Source organism: Chelonia mydas, chromosome 9 (assembly GCF_015237465.2).
Source record: "Chelonia mydas isolate rCheMyd1 chromosome 9, rCheMyd1.pri.v2, whole genome shotgun sequence".
In the NCBI taxonomy this organism is placed as follows: domain Eukaryota; kingdom Metazoa; phylum Chordata; order Testudines; family Cheloniidae; genus Chelonia; species Chelonia mydas.
The window spans coordinates 31,964,943-31,983,912 of record NC_057855.1 but is presented as its reverse complement, the minus strand read 5'-3'; the positions used below and the strand labels follow the sequence as shown (position 1 = coordinate 31,983,912).

The window sequence follows — 18,970 nt, the reverse complement described above, 5'->3', positions numbered from 1 at the left end:
AAACCAAATGTAGATGGAAAAAGTATTCTGGGGCACCAATGATACGATAATCCAGTAGCAACTGAGGATCCAATCAATACCATGAGACTGTGAACCCAAGTCACAAATGGCATGCCCACCTGCACTACTAAAGGAGGAAGTGATATCTTCGTGTCTAATCTTGTAGCTCCTCCCCATACTTATATCACTCCAGTCTTAATTGGGCTGAATTTCAGCCAACTAGATCTAATTTATGCCCCAACAACATTGGGCTAGGTGGAACAATTGCACTGACTGGGTGAGAAAGGACAAAGATATAAAGTGGGGCGGCAGAGTACTGAAAACAGGACTGCCCCATAATTCCTCACTAACAAGCCCCTACCCATATCCAACAGTTTGGGAAGACAAATCTTGTGGAACTTGACATGACAGGATCCTTAAGGAGGAGAATCAGCTGCCCCACAACACCCTCTGCGACTATTCAGCCAGGAAAGAATGGAGACACCCAAGAGCAGCAGCATCCAAGCTATCAACACTCCACAATGAACAGTACTGAAAACACCCACTATATCCAACAATATCAACACACACCAGATCTTCACCCACTGATAAAAAGAAATCTAAATGCTGCCAGTGCCATTTCTATCCCATACCCAAGCCTGTACCTAGATCATCAAGGGTCTAGGAGACTTAAGGTATTTAGATCCTCTGAGAACCATCTCATCCCAGCCTTCTCTACAACTTTGACAAAGAATTGAAGATGTGATAGTAGCCAATTGTCAGTGTCAACTGTGGATTTTCTGATCAAAACCTACATTATAACAGCTTCCTTAAGAAAAGCTGGTACCATGAGGTCTCTAATGTAGGCACTGACAATCTTCACCAGCAACGGACCTAGTATCTCCCTGCTGGTCTTCACCAGCAAGGAACAAAAGTTGCATGTTGTGGAATCAAGCACTCCCAACGTCTCTAGTACTTGAGCATTACAGGCCTAAAATTTCAGAAAAGATTCAGTTTATGTCCCCCTCAAAATTTGTGTCTGCAATTACAAAAACTTAGCCAGAATCCATACTATTTTACCCATAATGGAAGGAAATCAAAAAAGCCACCAAATGAAGGCAGCTTAGATTAACTAAGCAGCCTACTTCTCAAAATAAATCTACTGATCAAGATTTTGTGGACTCTCTCGTGGAAACAAAGAGCCCCTTTCTTTGCCTTTTCCCATTAGTGCTTTAGAGATGGGGTATGATAAAGAGGTTGAGATTCTGCTTTTTAAAAAACAGACTGTGGGAATAACAGAGTGGGCAGACTGGCATACACCTGTCAAAACTAAGTACCGTACTTTTGGATCTAAGGTAGAAAAGTGGCAAAACCTTCACAGATACCATGTATCTTAAACTAACAACCAAAAGTTATACTAGACAGTTTGGGGGAATGGGGAAAAACCAGGGTGGATAAAAATCAATGATTTAAAAAAAAAATCAATTTTTTAAATTTAAATTGGATTATTTGGTAAAATGCTTTTTGAGGAAAAAACCTATCTAAAGATAGTTTTAAATAAAATACATTATAGCTCAAAGATATCTCATCATAGAATAGGGATTATAAATTCTAATTCTATAGTATGAGACAATATATTTATGTAATGTTTAAGAAAAGTTTTGTAAATGAGTTCCAATAGTTCATGGATTAGGGACCCCAATCTTATGGGGTTCCAGGGGCTTCTATATAGATTTTTTAGATTAATCTTTCTATCTACCCGATGGGACTCTGTATCTTCTAGACTGAGCACTATCAGAGATGCTTAGTTTTGTAGTTCTCAAACTGTGGATGTATCTCCAGTGATAACATGCTTGTTAACAGCAAAAATGTTTTTAAATAAATAGAGGAGAGAAATAACAGACCTCAACCCTATTGTCCCTCTGCAAATTTGTGTACACAGAGTCAATCCCTTACATCTCTCTAAAAGTGAAAAGTTTCAAAAAGTTCAATGAATAGAAGATTGTTGGGGGTGGAAAAGATCTGGACGAGGAGACGACGTCTGGAGATAAATGTGAGAAGGGAGGGACAGACAGTAGAAACAAAAGTGAAATGGTTTGAGCAGCATATTCCAGAAGTCTTGAGGTCTTTCTGAGCGTAGCCTTCATTGATTTGAGATCTACCATATCATTCTCACACTAGAAGGGAAAACCTATAATGGCAGCAGGCTGTAAAAGAGATTCAGTTTGGGAATATTTTAATAAAGTTCCTCTACCTGTGGGTAAAACAGGCATGCATGCAAAATGAAAGCAGTGCAACAAAGAAACGCAAGGCCCGGTTGTCCAAATGAAACAACATCATGAGAGTGTTCCTTCTCAGGAGGAAGCTGCATTGAAGATGATGAAAGGAACATGTCTGAATATGCAGGATCTTCAGGTTGGTAAACTTTTTTATTTCATACTTCTTTCTTCAGGACTGCCTGTCTTCCTTCTGGACTATTCTTGAATTCTCATGTTTGAGCAAAAAACATAGTTGTTACTCTATGGTACTATCATTTTAGATGCAGTTGTGATAAAAAAATAAATAGCTGAAATAGGCAGATCTTCCTTTTACAATTTCACCATTAAAGTAGTACTGAGTGTCAGTGAATGCAATGAGTAATATTAAATGAGCAGTATGGTAATAATAATTAAATAACTGCACTGACTTATTTTGTTTAGGAGAATCCATCCTCAACATACAGGATTCTGAAGACTATCTACCTTCAAGATCACCATCATTTTCTATAGTTTCAGAGTTATCTGCCAATGATAGTGTTTCAGTCACATCATGCATGTCACATAGCCACAGTATATCACCTGTAGCAAAAAGAAAAAAAAAATCTCCATCATCCAGAAACAACCATAGATAAGTTTGTGATAAGAACCAGCAGATTACAAAAAGAGGTAATTGATGAAAAAATTGCCCTGTTTGTTTATGCAACAAACTCTCCTTTCCATAGGATTGAGAACCCACACTTCATTAACATGGTTCAGTCATTAAGTCCAGGATACAGTCCACCCAACAGAGCAGATGTCGCAGGCAAATTGCAGGATAAAGTGTATGAAAGAGAAATTGAGCACTGTGCAAAAGGTCGAGAGGGTGAAATTGTTAACCTGATGGGTGAAGCAATGTCCACAATGATCCTGTTGTATGTGCTTGTGTGACAACGAAGAAGGGAATGTTTTCCTTACAGAAACAATTGATACATCAGGAAATGCATACACAGCAGAATACTTACAAGAAGTAGCAGTAAAAGCTATAACAACTGTGAAAAAAAATTCAAATGTCTAGTATGCAGGTTGGTCACAGACAATGCTGCAAATGTATCCAAGATGAGAAGAAATTATTTAGAAGAGAGTGAAGAGTGTCCCAAGCTAACAACATATGGTTGCAGTGCTCATTTGATGCACCTCCTAGCCAAAGACTTCAGAGTTCCAGAAATAAAGGCTAATGTAGTTGAAATTGCAAAATACTTCCGTAACAATCATTTGCAGCAGCTACTCTGAAAAAAGTGGGAGGAACCAAGCTAACTCTCCCACAAGAGAGTTAACTAAATTCAAAAATTCATACGCTTGTTTTGTTAAAATATTATATGTTTGCTGTTGAAGAAAAGAATCCAGAATACATAACGTTGTTGTTTTAGTTAAATAAAACAATGTAAATGTCTGTCTGGTGACGTTCTCCTCCTAATACAGCATGGCAAGAAAATCCTCCAAATATTAGTGATTAACCTGTTGAACTGGAGATATTTATGAAGTCATTGGGAGGTGAACTATCTACTTCAATTACCTTTGGTAAATGAAATAACCAAACAATAATTCATTTTCTGATATAGCTGTAAAACTAATCTGAAAAGTTTTCAAAATAAATCACTTAAAAAACGTATAGCGTGTACCTTCTAAAAATGAAATCTACATCTATCTCTGAGTTGTGAAGAATACGTATTAAGGTTATAGCAAGCAACAAGAATGCACTATTATGTAGATATCCATGATTAAATAAATAGTCTTCCTGACTAGTGATTTAAATCATGATTTAAATGAATTTGATTTAAATCAAATCCACCCTCGGAAAAAGAGGTGATTTTTGGCAGAGCGAAGCAAGGTTCTGTGCTCAACTTGATGGCATTTCTCTTTGGATGCAACATGACAACTTTTGAATGCTACATCCAATCTATCCCAAAATGTCAGAGAATGTTCTAAGCCTCAATGGTCAGAACCCTACTGGTTGTGATGGAAACTGGAAAACCGCAAGGGAAAAATGGGAGACGCACCTTCCAGCCTAACAATACCCTAACTTCAACAACCATCATGTATCCATCAAATTCTCTCTAGAACACTCCCAACACCAACATCAACTTCCTGCACACCATGATCAGCCGCAACAACAGAATGTTACCTACAACTATACAGAAGAAGCCCACAGACCACCACACTTACCTTAACAGATTTTTTTGTTATGTCTGGCGTGGTTACTGGATCTGTGATCTATAGCCACACACTCAGATACCACAGAATATGCTCCAAGGATAAAGCCCAAGATACACACCTTACCAAAAAAGAACATTCCACCAACAAAGCAGATTGCATCATGGAATGGGCCACCCAAACACCCAGAGAGATACTGCTTCAATAAAGAAAAAAAATCCCAGCTACCGCACACCCCTACTCGTCACCTACCACTACACATTGGAACTTGTATAGGATATCATAAAACAATTACAACCCATACTCGAAGGGGACCACATCTCAAAAGAAAGCCTTCCTAAATTCCCTCTTCTGGCCTTCAAACAACCGCCCAACCTCGCCAACTCATCAGAAGCAAGCTCCCCATTGACCAGGACACACCAACGCAAAGTGGCACCAGGTCCTGCCGAACAACAGATACAAAACATACAGACTTATCTCCACTGCTACAATGAACAATACCCTCCGCAACATACCTTCCAAGATCCATGGTCCTACACATGTCTATCACAACATGTGGTGTACCCCATCTACTACACCAAATGCCCCAACAACAACTATCTGTTTTCATCCACATGATCACTATACTCTCAAATGAACTCATACACAGACACTCACCCTATCACCAGTGGATGAACATTTTACACAAAGTGATCACTCTGTATCTGACCTATCAGTCCTCATCCTCAAAATGACAACATCATCTTCAGAAGATGAGCCTGAACTTAAATCCATAATTCTGCTGGACACTAAAAACCATGGATTTAACTGAGACACTGGTTTTACACCCTGCTGCCTTCTACCCCCTCCTTGGTCCCAGGACTGCAGAGGTGTTAATTGCCCACTTAAAATTAAGTGGTCTCCTATAACATGTGGGACCCCTTTTGCGTAACAACCTGCCCCACCTTGCATTTAGCTTGAACACTGTGGTTACCTTCCCCAGACTTGATAAAAAGCTCTGTGAAGCTTAAAAGCTTGTCCCTTCCACCGACAGAAGTTGGTTCAATAAAAGATATTATCTCACCCATCTTGTCTCTCGCACATCCTGGGACAAACACAGCTACAGCTTTACTGCAAATAACCCCTCACTACAGCTCTGCCCATCCTCCCAATGCAATTTAAAATGCTGACACCCTGTATAGCTTATCCTCCAAACAAACAAACGAACAAAAAGAAATAAGAATTGAGAATGGGAAAGAGGACATGGGAGGGCATACAGAGTCTCTGGCATGGAGGGAGTGACACACACAGCTCTTGGTATGAATGAAGATGTAGAGACCCTGGCATGTAAGGGAAAGGAGAACTGGGGTGAGGGGGGGGTTTACACAGAACCCCTAAAGGAGGGAGATATGCAGAGCACCTTGCAGGAGGGGAAGAATGGGGATAATGGTATCACGGGACAGGAGCATGGAAGGAGAATGGAGGACCCTGGCATAGGGGGGGAATACAGAGAGTCCCTGGCATGAGGAAAGGGGGAGTTGCAGGGAGTACCTGAAATACAGGGAGAGAAGAGGGTGGTGCACAGGGAGCTTGTGGGAGAAACTGCAGAATGTTAAAAGCCCCTGGTGTGTGCAATGAGCTCAGTCTACGAAGCAACCCTCTAGTATATTTTAACAAGTTTGAGTTGTGCATACTGAGAACTACAAGAAAACACAAATGTACAGTTAAAAATTAAATCCACATGCCACCATATAGTTGGTTAAACAGTCATTAGTGCTATGCTTTAAGGCCCCGATTCAGGAAAGCAACCTTTTTCAGGGAAGTTCTTAAGCACTTAGTTAATGCTTTCTTGAATCGTGGCTGTGCAAAGAAATGACATAAAACCAATACTTTGAGTCCAGCTCGGTTCTTTGAAAGAATAAGCTCGTGGTCAAGGCACTGGATTGAAATGCAAGAGATCTGGGCTCTGTTCTTGTGACACTGGGCAAATCACTTAATCTGTCTGTACTGCAGTTCCCCATCTGTAAAATGGGAATAATATTTCCCTACCTCATGTGTTTTTTTTGAGGATACATTCATTAACGTTTTTAGATGTTCAGATACCACAGAGGCCCTCAGATACCACCGTGATGGGCATGGAACAAGAACCTGAATAGAACAAAATAGATACCATGATAATGGGCAAATTGACAGATATTAATGTTTAAGTAGGACACAAAAAATCATTTGTGTCATATTATTAAGGATGATATTTTTACCTGCAAACCACTAAAAGATGGAACAAAACAAACTCCTTCAGAATCAATCACACTTCGTGCCATTGTTGATGTCTCGTCTACACTGGTGAAAAGATCTGTAGGGGTCCACACAAAAAAGTCAACTGACTAAATTATTTACTTTTATTTTTCTTAATAAATTATTATAGTCAAGATTCCTAAATTAAATATTTCACTTGGCACATATTAAGAAAAAAAAAATCTTTCTGAATTTCAATTCCATCAGCCCATGAAAGAGAACTATCCAGGATCAAGAAACCAAATCCACAACCATCTTCAAATATCCGTACCACGCTATAGCCCATTAACTCTCAAAATCTTGTATCAAGGATAATTCCCTCTAGTCAGGGTAATATGTATGGGACTTGTGGAAGCTAATAATGCTACTCTAAGTTAACTGGAGGTGATGTTGAGAAATATAAAAGGATGTCTTCCCCCATAAGCTGTAACTGCCAGCCAAGATCCAACAAGACTACAGGCCAGATCCTTGGCACCCTGTTCTAGCTACACTGTGGTGCTCAGACAGTGCCAAGCAACCAGAAAGAAGCCTTAACTGGACAGCTGGGGATTCCACTGGTGGGAGGGAATTACTAAGTGCCTTGAGGCTTCATGTCACCCATTCCCAATCACCCAGCACAGATGACATCATGGGAAGAAGGGGTATGGCTGGGGTGCCCTATGAATTGATAATTCCCAGTTGGGATAATAGTCCTTAGGGCTGCATCAAGTTACAAAAGAGACTAAGCAGATGGAGTGGAAATGTGACTTAGAACCTCTTCCCCTTGCTCCCCAAATCTCACGTCCCAAACCAAGCACAGTTTGGCTAAGACCTGAGGATCAGGTTCTACAATCAGGAACTGAACAGAAGGCTCTTCTATGGTAGTACAGATTACTAACCACTAGGCTATTTGGAAGTCTATGGGCATGTCTACACTAGAAACTTAAGTCAACCTATGCTATGTCAACTTACAACCACTGCAGTAATTACTATGGTGGTTGATGTCCACACTACCCTCCTTCTGTCTTCACCAGGAGTGCTTCCACTGAGTTAAGATGGGCAGTGGGGGGGGGCTGAGAGTCCCGGTGTTAGGGCAGCAGCCGGACTCCCCACAGGGAGCTGGGAGCCTCCAAGCAGCAGCCAGGATCCCCGTGGGGAGCCAGGAGCCTCTGGGCAGCAGCCAGGTTCTCTGTGGGGATTGGATTGTTGCAGCCTGGCTGGGAGCAGGGAGCCCAGGGGCAGTCGGGCTCTAGCTGGCGCCCCACACCTACCCCCATGATAGCCTGGCTTTCTTGTCAATTTCAAGGCTCCATGCTGGAGAAACTAGACAACTTATCTATTAGAGAGAACAAATGGAAGCCTAATACTATGAACAGGAGCCAGCTAGAGGACCCTATAAAGAAGCATTTTACAGGGTTAATTGTTTTATAGCATTATACAATTGAAAAGCCACTTACCTAACTCCTTAGCCCATTTTATGGTAGAGCCTGCATCTGATGCATTGCCTTCAGCTAAGAAGACCACCTCTTTCCCAATCTTCCAACCAACCACTGGATACAGACCTTAAAATTTTGCACGTGTGCACACACACACACACACACACAATAAAAGAAAAGTAGTCAAGTCCACAAACTGCTTCCAGAGAGATTAAATAAAACACAACTAACAAAAAATCCTTAAATTGTAGCTGCAACTTTTATCCACTTCCTTTACAAAATTCAACTTAAATGTCAGTGCCTCAGCTTGAACATTTTGTGGGGTCTTAGAAGAAAATATTCCACAAAAAATTAATAGCAAAAGTAAACCAGAAATGAATAATAGTTTATTTTTAATAAAGGAGAAATACAATGCAACCTAAAATCAATTTAGAGTCACTATATCTAATTACAAAAAAAAAAAAAAAGTCAGTGAAAGAATAAAAAAACTACTAAAAATAGTTATTTTGAGAGCTTCATGAAGCAGTTTAGGATTTTAAAAAATTCAGATCCTTATTAGAAACAATAAGAAGTCTTAAAGCTGTTAAATTCTACAATTTAAAATACACACACACACACACACACTTAAAGCTATTTAACATGTACGCATGCTTTTCTTAAATTACAGAAGTTACTTTACACAATGGTTTCTAAAGGGATCTGTATATTCCTAATCCTAATATAAATCAGGAGGCTTGAGCCTCCAAGTGGGAAATATACAGATATACTGAAACATAAAACAGCAGTCCCAACTGAGAAAAAAAAACCAAACAGTCTCATTCGCGGAAGGTACTCAAATAGCGATAAAAAGTATTTCTGAAAATTCATTTTTCAGTATATGATTCTATGTAAGAGAAAGTTTCATAATTTGGCCTCCCTGTGCCCACAATGGCTCTTGCAAGCCACCTGTGGTACTGTACTGTGTGATTTGCCTTATACAAAACAACACAAATCCCATTTTAAAGTATGCGTAAGTGTATAAAACGAACAGCATGTATTTACGCACACATGACATGATAATTCAGTCTGTGTTGGAGTTCATGTCTAGCTAAGGAGTGATTCAGGAAAAATAGATCATTTTGTGAAAAGGACACACTTGTGCTAATAACAGCTCAAAAAGAATAAAGAAAATGCAGAAATACAAGGGCAAATATGACGTGGTTTTACATCAGTTAATTTGCAACTATACTAGGTAATGTGTTTCCAAGTGCTGTCTGCTGAAAGTATGAAGCCTTCAAAGCTGTTGTGACATTTGGAAACTAATCATACATGAAGATAAACTGAGCATTTTTTTTTTTCAGAGAAAGCTTAAAGCCTTGAAAAAACATTAACAAGTCTTGATTAATTAAACTAGTAATGTTCAACACAAATGTCTCTCATTTGATATCTATACAAGCTGTGCAGAGTGTAAGGCACAACCAATTACACGGAACCTCATGTTTTTCTTTTCAAGAGACATGGTTTCAAATGTTAAAGGTCTTCAAGCAAATCACCAAACTGCAAACAGTGCCTTTGTCGAACTACACTGTTTCACACTTTATTAGTGATTAGGGTGACCAGATAGCAAGTGGGAAAAATCGGGACTGGGGGTGAGTGGGAGGGTAATAGGCACCTATATAAGACAAAACCCCAAACATAGGGACTGTCCCTATAAAATCAGGACATCTGGTCACCCTATTATTGATACAACTCAGGATGTCAGAGAGCAGCTGCTTTCAAAATTGAGGGAATGGGTCTACTTAGCAACTCACCTGGTGTCTCTGGTATTGCATAGCTTTTACTCTATGAGATGACTGAGTGACTGTTCAGTTGAAAAAGACTCACACTTTTGTAAAGCTGTGCCAGAACACACATCAGGTGAAGTATTTGAGACAACTCAGGGGACAGGTTTCAGAGTAGCAGCCGTGTTAGTCATAGAATATCAGGGTTGGAAGGGACCTCAGGAGGTCATCTAGTCCAATCCCCTGCTCAAAGCAGGACCAATCCCAAATTTTTGCCCCAGATCCCAAATGGCCCCCTCAAGGATTGAACTCACAACCCTGGGTTTAGCAGGCCAATGCTCAAACCACTGAGCTATCCCTCATTGAATCATAGAATCATAGAATATCAGGGTTGGAAGGGACCTCAGGAGGTCATCTAGTCCAACCCCCTGCTCAAAGCAGGACCAATCCCCAATCAAATCATCCCAGCCAAGGCTTTATCAAGCCTGACCTTAAAAACTTCCAAGGAAGGAGATTCTACCACCTCCCTAGGTAACGCATTCCAGTGTTTCACCACCCTCTTAGTGAAAAAGTTTTTCCTAATATCCAACCTAAACCTCCCCCACTGCAACTTGAGACCATTACTCCTTGTCCTGTCCTCTTCTACCACTGAGAATAGTCTAGAACCATCCTCTCTGGAACCACCTCTCAGATAGTTGAAAGCAGCTATCAAATCCCCCCTCATTCTTCTCTTCCGCAGACTAAACAATCCCAGTTCCCTCAGCCTCTCCTCATAAGTCATGTGTTCCAGACCCCTAATCATTTTTGTTGCCCTTCGCTGAACTCTCTCCAATTTATCCAGGTCCTTCTTGTAGTGTGGGGCCCAAAACTGGACACAGTACTCCAGATGAGGCCTCACCAATGTCGAATAGAGGGGAACGATCACGTCCCTCGATCTGCTCGCTATGCCCCTACTTATACATCCCAAAATGCCATTGGCCTTCTTGGCAACAAGGGCACACTGCTGACTCATATCCAGCTTCTCGTCCACTGTAACCCCTAGGTCCTTTTCCGCAGAACTGCTGCCTAAGCATTCGGTCCCTAGTCTGTAGCTGTGCATTGGGTTCTTCCGTCCAAAGTGCAGGACCCTGCACTTATCCTTATTGAACCGCATCAGGTTTCAATCCTCCAATTTGTCGAGGTCCCTCTGTATCCTATCCCTGCCCTCCAGCGTATCTACCACTCCTCCCAGTTTAGTATCATCTGCAAATTTGCTGAGAGTGCAATCCACACCATCCTCCAGATCATTTATGAAGATATTGAACAAAACCGATCCCAGGACTGACCCCTGGGGCACTCCACTTGACACCGGCTGCCAACTAGACATGGAGCCATTGATCACTACCCGTTGAGCCCGACAATCTAGCCAACTTTCTACCCACCTTATAATGCATTCATCCAGCCCATACTTCTTTAACTTGCTGACAAGAATACTGTGGGAGACCGTGTCAAAAGCTTTGCTAAAGTCAAGAAACAATACATCCACTGCTTTCCCTTCATCCACAGAATCAGTAATCTCATCATAGAAGGCTATTAGATTAGTCAGGCATGACCTACCCTTGGTGAATCCATGCTGACTGTTCCTGATCACTTTCCTCTCGTGTAAGTGCTTCAGGATTGATTCCTTGAGGACCTGCTCCATGATTTTTCCAGGGACTGAGGTGAGGCTGACTGGCCTGTAGTTCCCAGGATCCTCCTTCTTCCCTTTTTTAAAGATTGGCACTACATTAGCCTTTTTCCAGTCATCTGGGACTTCCCCCGTTCGCCACGAGTTTTCAAAGATAATGGCCAATGGCTCTGCAATCACATCCGCCAATTCCTTTAGCACTCTCGGATGCATCTCGTCTGGCCCCATAGACTTGTGCACGTCCAGCTTTTCTAAATAGTCCCTAACCACCTTACGCGCGCGCGCGCGCGAGAGAGAAAACCTGGATTTGTGCTGGAAATGGCCCAACTTGATCATCATACACATTGTAAGGAGAGTGATCACTTTAGATAAGCTATTACCAGCAGGAGAGTGGGGTGGGAGGAGGTATTTTTCATGCTTTGTGTGTATATAAAAAGATCTTCTACACTTTCCACAGTATGCATCCGATGAAGTGAGCTGTAGCTCACGAAAGCTTACGCTCAAATAAATTGGTTAGTCTCTAAGGTGCCACAAGTACTCCTTTTCTTTTTGCGAATACAGACTAACACGGCTGTTACTCTGAAACCTGTCACAAATGAGTTCAGGTTCCTCAGGAACAGAACCTTCATAGGGATGGAGTGGAGACCCTTGCATAGATATTTGGAAGGCTGAGGCAAAATCTTCATCAAAATCCTCCTCCTCTAAAGTCATTCGGTAATGGTGGGGCAGCAGGAGGAGCTTGAGGTACCACCATCAGTACTGGATGGGTGCGCGGAGATAGAGAAGGTTACTCATCTTGTGCAATAATTGAGGTTCTTCAAGATGGTTGTCCCCGTGGATGCTCCACTTTAGGTGTCTTGGCACCCTGCGCTTCTAATTGGAAATTTGTAGTAGTAGTGCCCTGGTTGGCCGCGCCAAGACACCTAAAGGGACACTTCTCAAAGAAGAACTGGAGGCTCTTGGTAACAGGGAAGTGTGAAGTACCACCATAGGTACCAGACAGTTGCGTCCAGAGATCTGTCGGTACCATGTCCTGGGAATGAGCTCAAATAACAGTAGCCAAAGGAGCCACAAGTTTCAAACACTCCGGGGGATAGGGGTGGAGGGAAGAATGCAGACAGAGCTCAAGCTGTTTTTTTCAGTACCATGGTTGAGCTCTTCTTGATGCCATGGTCTCCTGTCGGTACCGACGGTCTTTCGGAGCCTCATATTTTAGAGTCTGTACGCTTAGTAGAGCTCTCAGTACCTGAGGAAACAGCAGCCTTGGAGACCAATGGGAGCCGGGGAGCTGATGACTTAAAACTTTTTTGAGGTATATTCCCTACCTGGAGAACTCAGGGCACGGTCTTTGGAAGACTTATGAGAGGAAACTTGGTCTTCTCCTTAGATGCCCTTGAGGAGTGTGGCTCAGAGACAGAAGAGGCAGCTGACTGACTCAGAGATTGTCATACAGGGGGGCGCTTCTGGCATGGATCAGAGGCTGGACGCAAGCTCTCCATCGTAAGGAGTTGAAATTTTATTTCCCTGTTCTTTCTGTCTCTAGATTTTAATGAGACAGAAGTTGCACTTGTGGGAAATACAAGTTTCCCCAAAACAAGGGATGCAGTGGGAATGTCCATTGCTCACCCGGATTGCCTCCTGGCATGACAGGCAATGTTTGAATCTGGAAGAATTGGGTATACCCTTGGAAAGGGCAAAACCTTGCGGAGGAAAGGAAATATCTAAAAAGCTATATCTATCCATCTATCTATTTGTTTCTTTTTGTTTTAAAAAAACCAACTAATATAACTATTACTAAGTACTAAATATTATAATACACTAACTACAAAAGCTAAGAGAACACAGTTGAGGCAAAACTGAACTCGGACAATTAGCTAAGTTTCCATCTCAAGCTGGGGTGGCTGAGAAGGAACCGAGGATAGCCATCCATGAAGTGCTATACAGCAACAGCATGGGGCACAAGACTAAGTAACATGCATGTGAGGGCTGAACAGACACTGCTATGAGAAATCTCAGATCGAAGGTGCAGGGGGCGCAAGCACACCTATAATGGAGCACCTGTAGGGACACTCCTTGAAGAAGAAAATGCCTTTCATTCCTTCTTTATACATCCAAAAGCAGCAAAAAATGGACACAAAACCTATTTGTATCCCCTTTGCAGTCACCTTTAAAAAACAGGTCAAAAACCATAAAACATTTTTAAATGACAAAGCTTACCTGCCCCAGGCGTATGAAGATGGTTCCCAGTGTTAACATCCCAAAAGATACCCGTTCCCATGGTTAGTTTAACATCTCCTGCATGAAAGCAGCATTGTCCAAACATGGCTGCCTGCTGGTCCGCTACCTACAGTGCAAACAAACATACAAATTACTAACAGCAGCTAAATTTTGAAGCATAAAATTTCTCCCCTTCACCCAACACATATATGTCAAACTTTAGAATAACCATATTCATACTTTAGAATGCACATTTCCCTTTCTGAAAGAAAGTAACAATAATAGTATACAAAACTTTTTATCCATGGACTTTTTGTTTTTGATTTTCAAGTCTCTTCTACTGGTTACATTAATCATAATGGACCAGATTCTGCTATCTTTGCTCACACTGTTGATTTCAGTAGTACCACTAGCAGAATAAGGTACTACTCAGACAATGGCTGGTACACATTCCATGGTAAATGTGTTCTTAAATAGAATATTGCTTATCATCCATATCTGTCAGGAACTGGTATAAATAATAAGCTAGTTCTAAACTGTTCTGAGAAGCTAATGGGTAGGGCCCTACCAAATTCACAGTCCATTTTGGTCAATTTCATGGGCATAGGATTTTAAAGAGTAAATTTCATGATTTCAGCTATTTAAATCTGAAATTTCACAGTGTTATAATTGCAGGGATCCTCTTGACCCAAAAAGGAGTTGGGGGGGGAGGGGCAGGATCACAAGGTTATTGCAGGGGGGAGCTGCAGTGCTGCTACCCTTACTTTTGTGCTGCTGCTGGCGGCGGCACTGCCTTCAGAGCTGGGCAGCTGGAGAGCGGTGGCTGCTGGCCAGGAGCCCAGCTCTGAAAGCAGAGCCGCTGCCAGCAGCAGCGCAGAAGTAAGGATGGCCTGGTATGGTATTGCCACCCATACTTCTGTGCTGCTGCCTGCAGAGCTGGGCCCTCAGTCAGCAGCTGCCATTCTCCGGCCGCCCAGCTCTGAAGGCAGCAGCACAAAAGTAAGGGTGGCATGGTATGGTATTGCTGCTGGCGGGACACTGCCTTCAGCGCTGTGCGCCCAGCCAAGAGCTGATGCTCTCCAGCCACCCAGCTCTGAAGGCAGCATAGAAGTAAGGGTGGCAATACCGTGACCTCCCTGCAACTCCCTGTCGGGCCACGAATCTCCAGTTTGAGAAACGCTGGTCTCCCCTGTGAAATCTGTCCACTATAGGGTAAAAGCAAACAAAAGACCAGGTTTCACAGGGAGAGACCAGATTTCACAAATTGTGATGCGTTTTTCATGGCCGTGAATTTGGTAGGGCCTTACTAATGGGCAAGGCTCCCTGTTCTACGCAGCATATCTAAATAATTATCCTTTATCCTACATAAGTTATAAACAAAAACTTATCCTCTTCCAAGCAATCTCCCCCTGCTGGGAAAATTAGACCCACACCATGAGGGTTGCTAGGCTTGGTTACAAAGCTTTTTGATTATACGTTTTTAATACAGTGGAGAAATCTCTGAATTCCAGGCTACTCTAGGCAACTAGCAATTATTTTATGCCACAGCAACCACTCTAGTTTTTGAAATATTGCTTCGAGCCTCAATTTTTTTTCTACCTCATACTTCAGTTTTCTCATTTAAATCTAAATTATATACAAGATGATTTCACCAGAACCAATGCTCCACTTACTAAGCAGCCTACTGGACCTAAATCATTGAGCAAACTGAAAATTCTGCAACAACTTCAAGTAAAAGTTCAAAAATTGCATTTTTAAATAGTTAAGATGAACAACACAATCAGTACATTATATCCTGAGTCATTTTAATATTAAATTCAATCAAAATCTCAATGCTCTTCAATTTATTTTATACAGTCCCCAATTTTCAATATGCCATTCCATTTTTTCTTCTTTTTTTAAATACACAACATTTAACAACAAACGTATTGTAGAAGCATTCTAGGGAAGGTTCAATGTTTTGGCACCTGGCAAACGGGACAGTAGGGACTTTAACCTTCTAGGATTCTGAGAGGTGGTGGTTTGTGTTCCCCTTTGTGGGTAGGGATGCAGTTGAGGTTTTGGGGTCTTTAATTCCGATTTTTCTGACCCCAACCTCTGACTCCACCCACCCTTAATTGCTCCTATTATATTCACAACTGTCTCCAACAATAAATTACTTTTAAAAGGAAACCTCCAGCTAATCAGTGAAACAGTTATAAAAGCTGACATTTAAACTGGCTTCAGCATTTACATTCCATTGCGATAAAAGGAGCGGTTGTTGGATGTCATTTTTCCATTCAGCTCATATTTTATTTACTTATAGGTTTTCTACAATGTTTGTTACCTCACAAACAGTAATGGATTTCACCAGCCCTATGGCGGTAGTGAAGTATTATCCATACTTTACGTATGGGAAACTAAGGCACAGAGAAATTAAAGCCCCAATGCAGCAAGGGAATCTATTAGCACAGACACTTTTGCACCCGTGTGGAATCCCAATGGAGTTATGCTAGGTAGAACCCATTGCAGGATCAGGCCCTAAATAACTGGCCTAGAAAACCACCCTGATCTCATAAGTCCTAGTTCAATGCCTAACAACAAGGTTATTTTCCCTCTCTGGATGGCTTGCTTCACAACCATAAGGGTTAGAAACTTTTCCTTTGTTCTAAATGAAAGCAAAGATTTTGGAGCAAAATTTCACAAATTTTATAGTCATGGAATCTCAGAAAACACAGGACACAAACAATGATAAACTAGCAATTATAAAGACAGACACACAAGAGTATATTTACAAAAAAATAACACTATTCACTCAAGTACAAAAAAAAAATCATTACAGATTTTCACTTACCAAGGCCACTATTGGAATAGGCACCCCAAATATTTCAGCATCAACTGAACCAAAGCTATGACTTAAATAAATGTTAAAAAAGTCACTGCACTGAATTGACAATTTTGAGAAATTAAAAAACAAATTTTAAAATAAGTCCTCAACATACACATAATTCAATGTTACTAAATTTTTTTTTAATTTACAGAAATCATGAAGCTATTTTACCTTTTTCTGGTACAAAATACCAATTTGGATCTATGAATCAGACAAAAATGTGCAACTACCAATATTTACCATTAAAATTATTTTTGGCTTCACTTACCATACTACTTTTTAAATGTCTGCAGAGATTTTTGTGATCTTTTTGTAACAATTTAGTTATCAGATGTTATATTTTTGTTTAAGATTCTGTGTGCATACGTACTTTGTGTCCTCTACTGGAGGATATATAGACATCGGTATTGAAAATAATTTGCTCAAAACAGAACTCCAACACATCTGAAATAACAGAGAGAATTAAAAAAGTTAACCACGCTCAAAGAACAACCTACAACATTATGTTAATAGATTCATACCTGAAAGGGTTCAAAAATCCCTGTTGAACTGGCATTTGAATAATCTGTAGCATACACAGAACCTAGCAACAAAGGAACAAAAAGTTTTAAATGCCTAAATATTCAGAGAGAGAGTTATTTGAAGCAAATATATGTACTATAAAGAACTTGATGGCCCCTATTCAGCCCAAATTCACCAGTCTGCACACCCAAAGACATTTTAATTCCACCACACTGTAAAGGGTGGAATTCTATCCCTACCTTCTGAAGTGTCCAGCTAATAGCCTTATTTTTTCTGCATGCAGTTGTCCAGAAATGAAATGACAAATTCCTAGGCTTGGCAAGCCAGTCAACCGACCGATCAAATGATGTCAATTGACTGCCTATTATCTAATAAAAGTCATATATCATCAAATATTCCAGCAACAATCCGCTGATTCAGGTAGTAGCCTACTTTTCTGACTGCATTATGGTGTTTATTCTGTTAGCAAGCCTATCTAAATGTCTTGATCACTCACTTTACTACATGTTCATGTCACCAGTGGGGAAAAAGATGAATTAACTGAAAGTTGATCTAGAAGATTCCAGACAATCAAGAAGCTCAAACATGTCTGTCTGTCTATCTATCAAGCCATCAATGTACATGGCTGTTTACAAATCAAGTTAAAAGAGAGCTTCCAATCTAAACTGACTAGACAAACTGTTGTATCAACCAGGCAAGTTACTAACAAGCTTAAGAAACTCTCCCAATTAAAATAAACATTATTGTTCTAACCACAGGAACAAATATGAAACAAGACACTATACTATTGGCAGAAATATTACACTGAAAACACTGTAGATACTACATAACATAGTCTCTAGTCCAGACAGGTGGTTGTCTGGGTCTGACAGGCCGTCTCTCAAGCCCCAGTTCCAGTGCAATGTCTTGTTGTGTTGGTACCACGGTGAAGTCATCCAGTGCAGACTGGGTGTTGGCATAATCTCCGCTTGGTGCATAGGCAGGTGCAAGATAAGAAGCATTCCATACCCGCCCATCAGAAAGTCGATCGGTGTAAGGTCCCTTATTCTCTATTATTTTAAGAGGAGCTGTGAATTTATGGTCCCCTTTGCGTAAAATTCCAGGTTTTCATATTCTAACAGAGGAACCACACTCAAACTTTGGTTCCTTAGCACCCCGCCGGCTTGTCTGTGAAAGCCTTAGACTTTGCTTGGTTCTGTTCAACTGTTTTTCTCACATCATCCTTGTTTGGGGCATCAGGTCGTGCCTTTAACAATCCAGCAATGTTCAGTTTAATATTCATCTGTTTCCCATGCAGTAACTCTGTAGGTGATCTTTGCGTTGTGGCATGTCGTGTAGCTTGGTATGCTTGCAAGAAATCAGTAGTGAAGGGTATCCACAATCGCCCTTCCAGTTTAGCTGTTTGCAAACTCTCTTTCAAACTTCTGTTAAACAGTTCGATTTCCCCATTGGCTTGACGGTAATATAGGGATGACCTTCTGTGTAAAATGTTCCTCTGTGCTAGAAAAGTTTCAAACTCCAAGAAAGTAAATTGACTACCATTATCTGAAACCAGTTCTGTGGGGTTACCTTCCCTGCTAAAAACTGAAGAGCGGAACTTAATTACTGTAGCAGAAGAGATTTGCGATGTAAACGCTACCTCAGGCCATTTACTGAAATAGTCTATTAAAGTGATTGCATAATGGCAGTCACTTGGAGAAGTATCAAAGGGTCCTACAATGTCAATCGCCACTTTTTCCCATGCAGTTTCAGGAAGAGGAACAGGCTGTAATGGAGGGGTACATGTCACTGCTGTCTTATCATGCATTTGGCAAGTGACA

At 41.0% G+C, this 18,970-nt stretch overlaps 1 protein-coding gene across 2 annotated transcripts in view; it reads right to left on the bottom strand.

Annotated features, from left to right (window-relative positions):
- Positions 1-18,970, bottom strand: part of TFDP2 (transcription factor Dp-2) — a 259,198-nt gene that overhangs the window by 200,775 nt on the left and 39,453 nt on the right. The window contains exons 7-13 of one of the 2 annotated variants that reach the window (XM_043522835.1): positions 17,150-17,211; positions 16,999-17,072; positions 16,593-16,653; positions 13,760-13,886; positions 8,138-8,242; positions 6,665-6,759; positions 6,456-6,554 (exon numbers count right to left, since the gene is read on the bottom strand). In XM_043522835.1, the coding sequence (XP_043378770.1) occupies positions 6,456-6,554; positions 6,665-6,759; positions 8,138-8,242; positions 13,760-13,886; positions 16,593-16,653; positions 16,999-17,072; positions 17,150-17,211 (623 nt within the window). The remainder of the gene's footprint in view (positions 1-6,455; positions 6,555-6,664; positions 6,760-8,137; positions 8,243-13,759; positions 13,887-16,592; positions 16,654-16,998; positions 17,073-17,149; positions 17,212-18,970) is intronic. The other variant, XM_007054994.4, reaches the window with a different exon arrangement.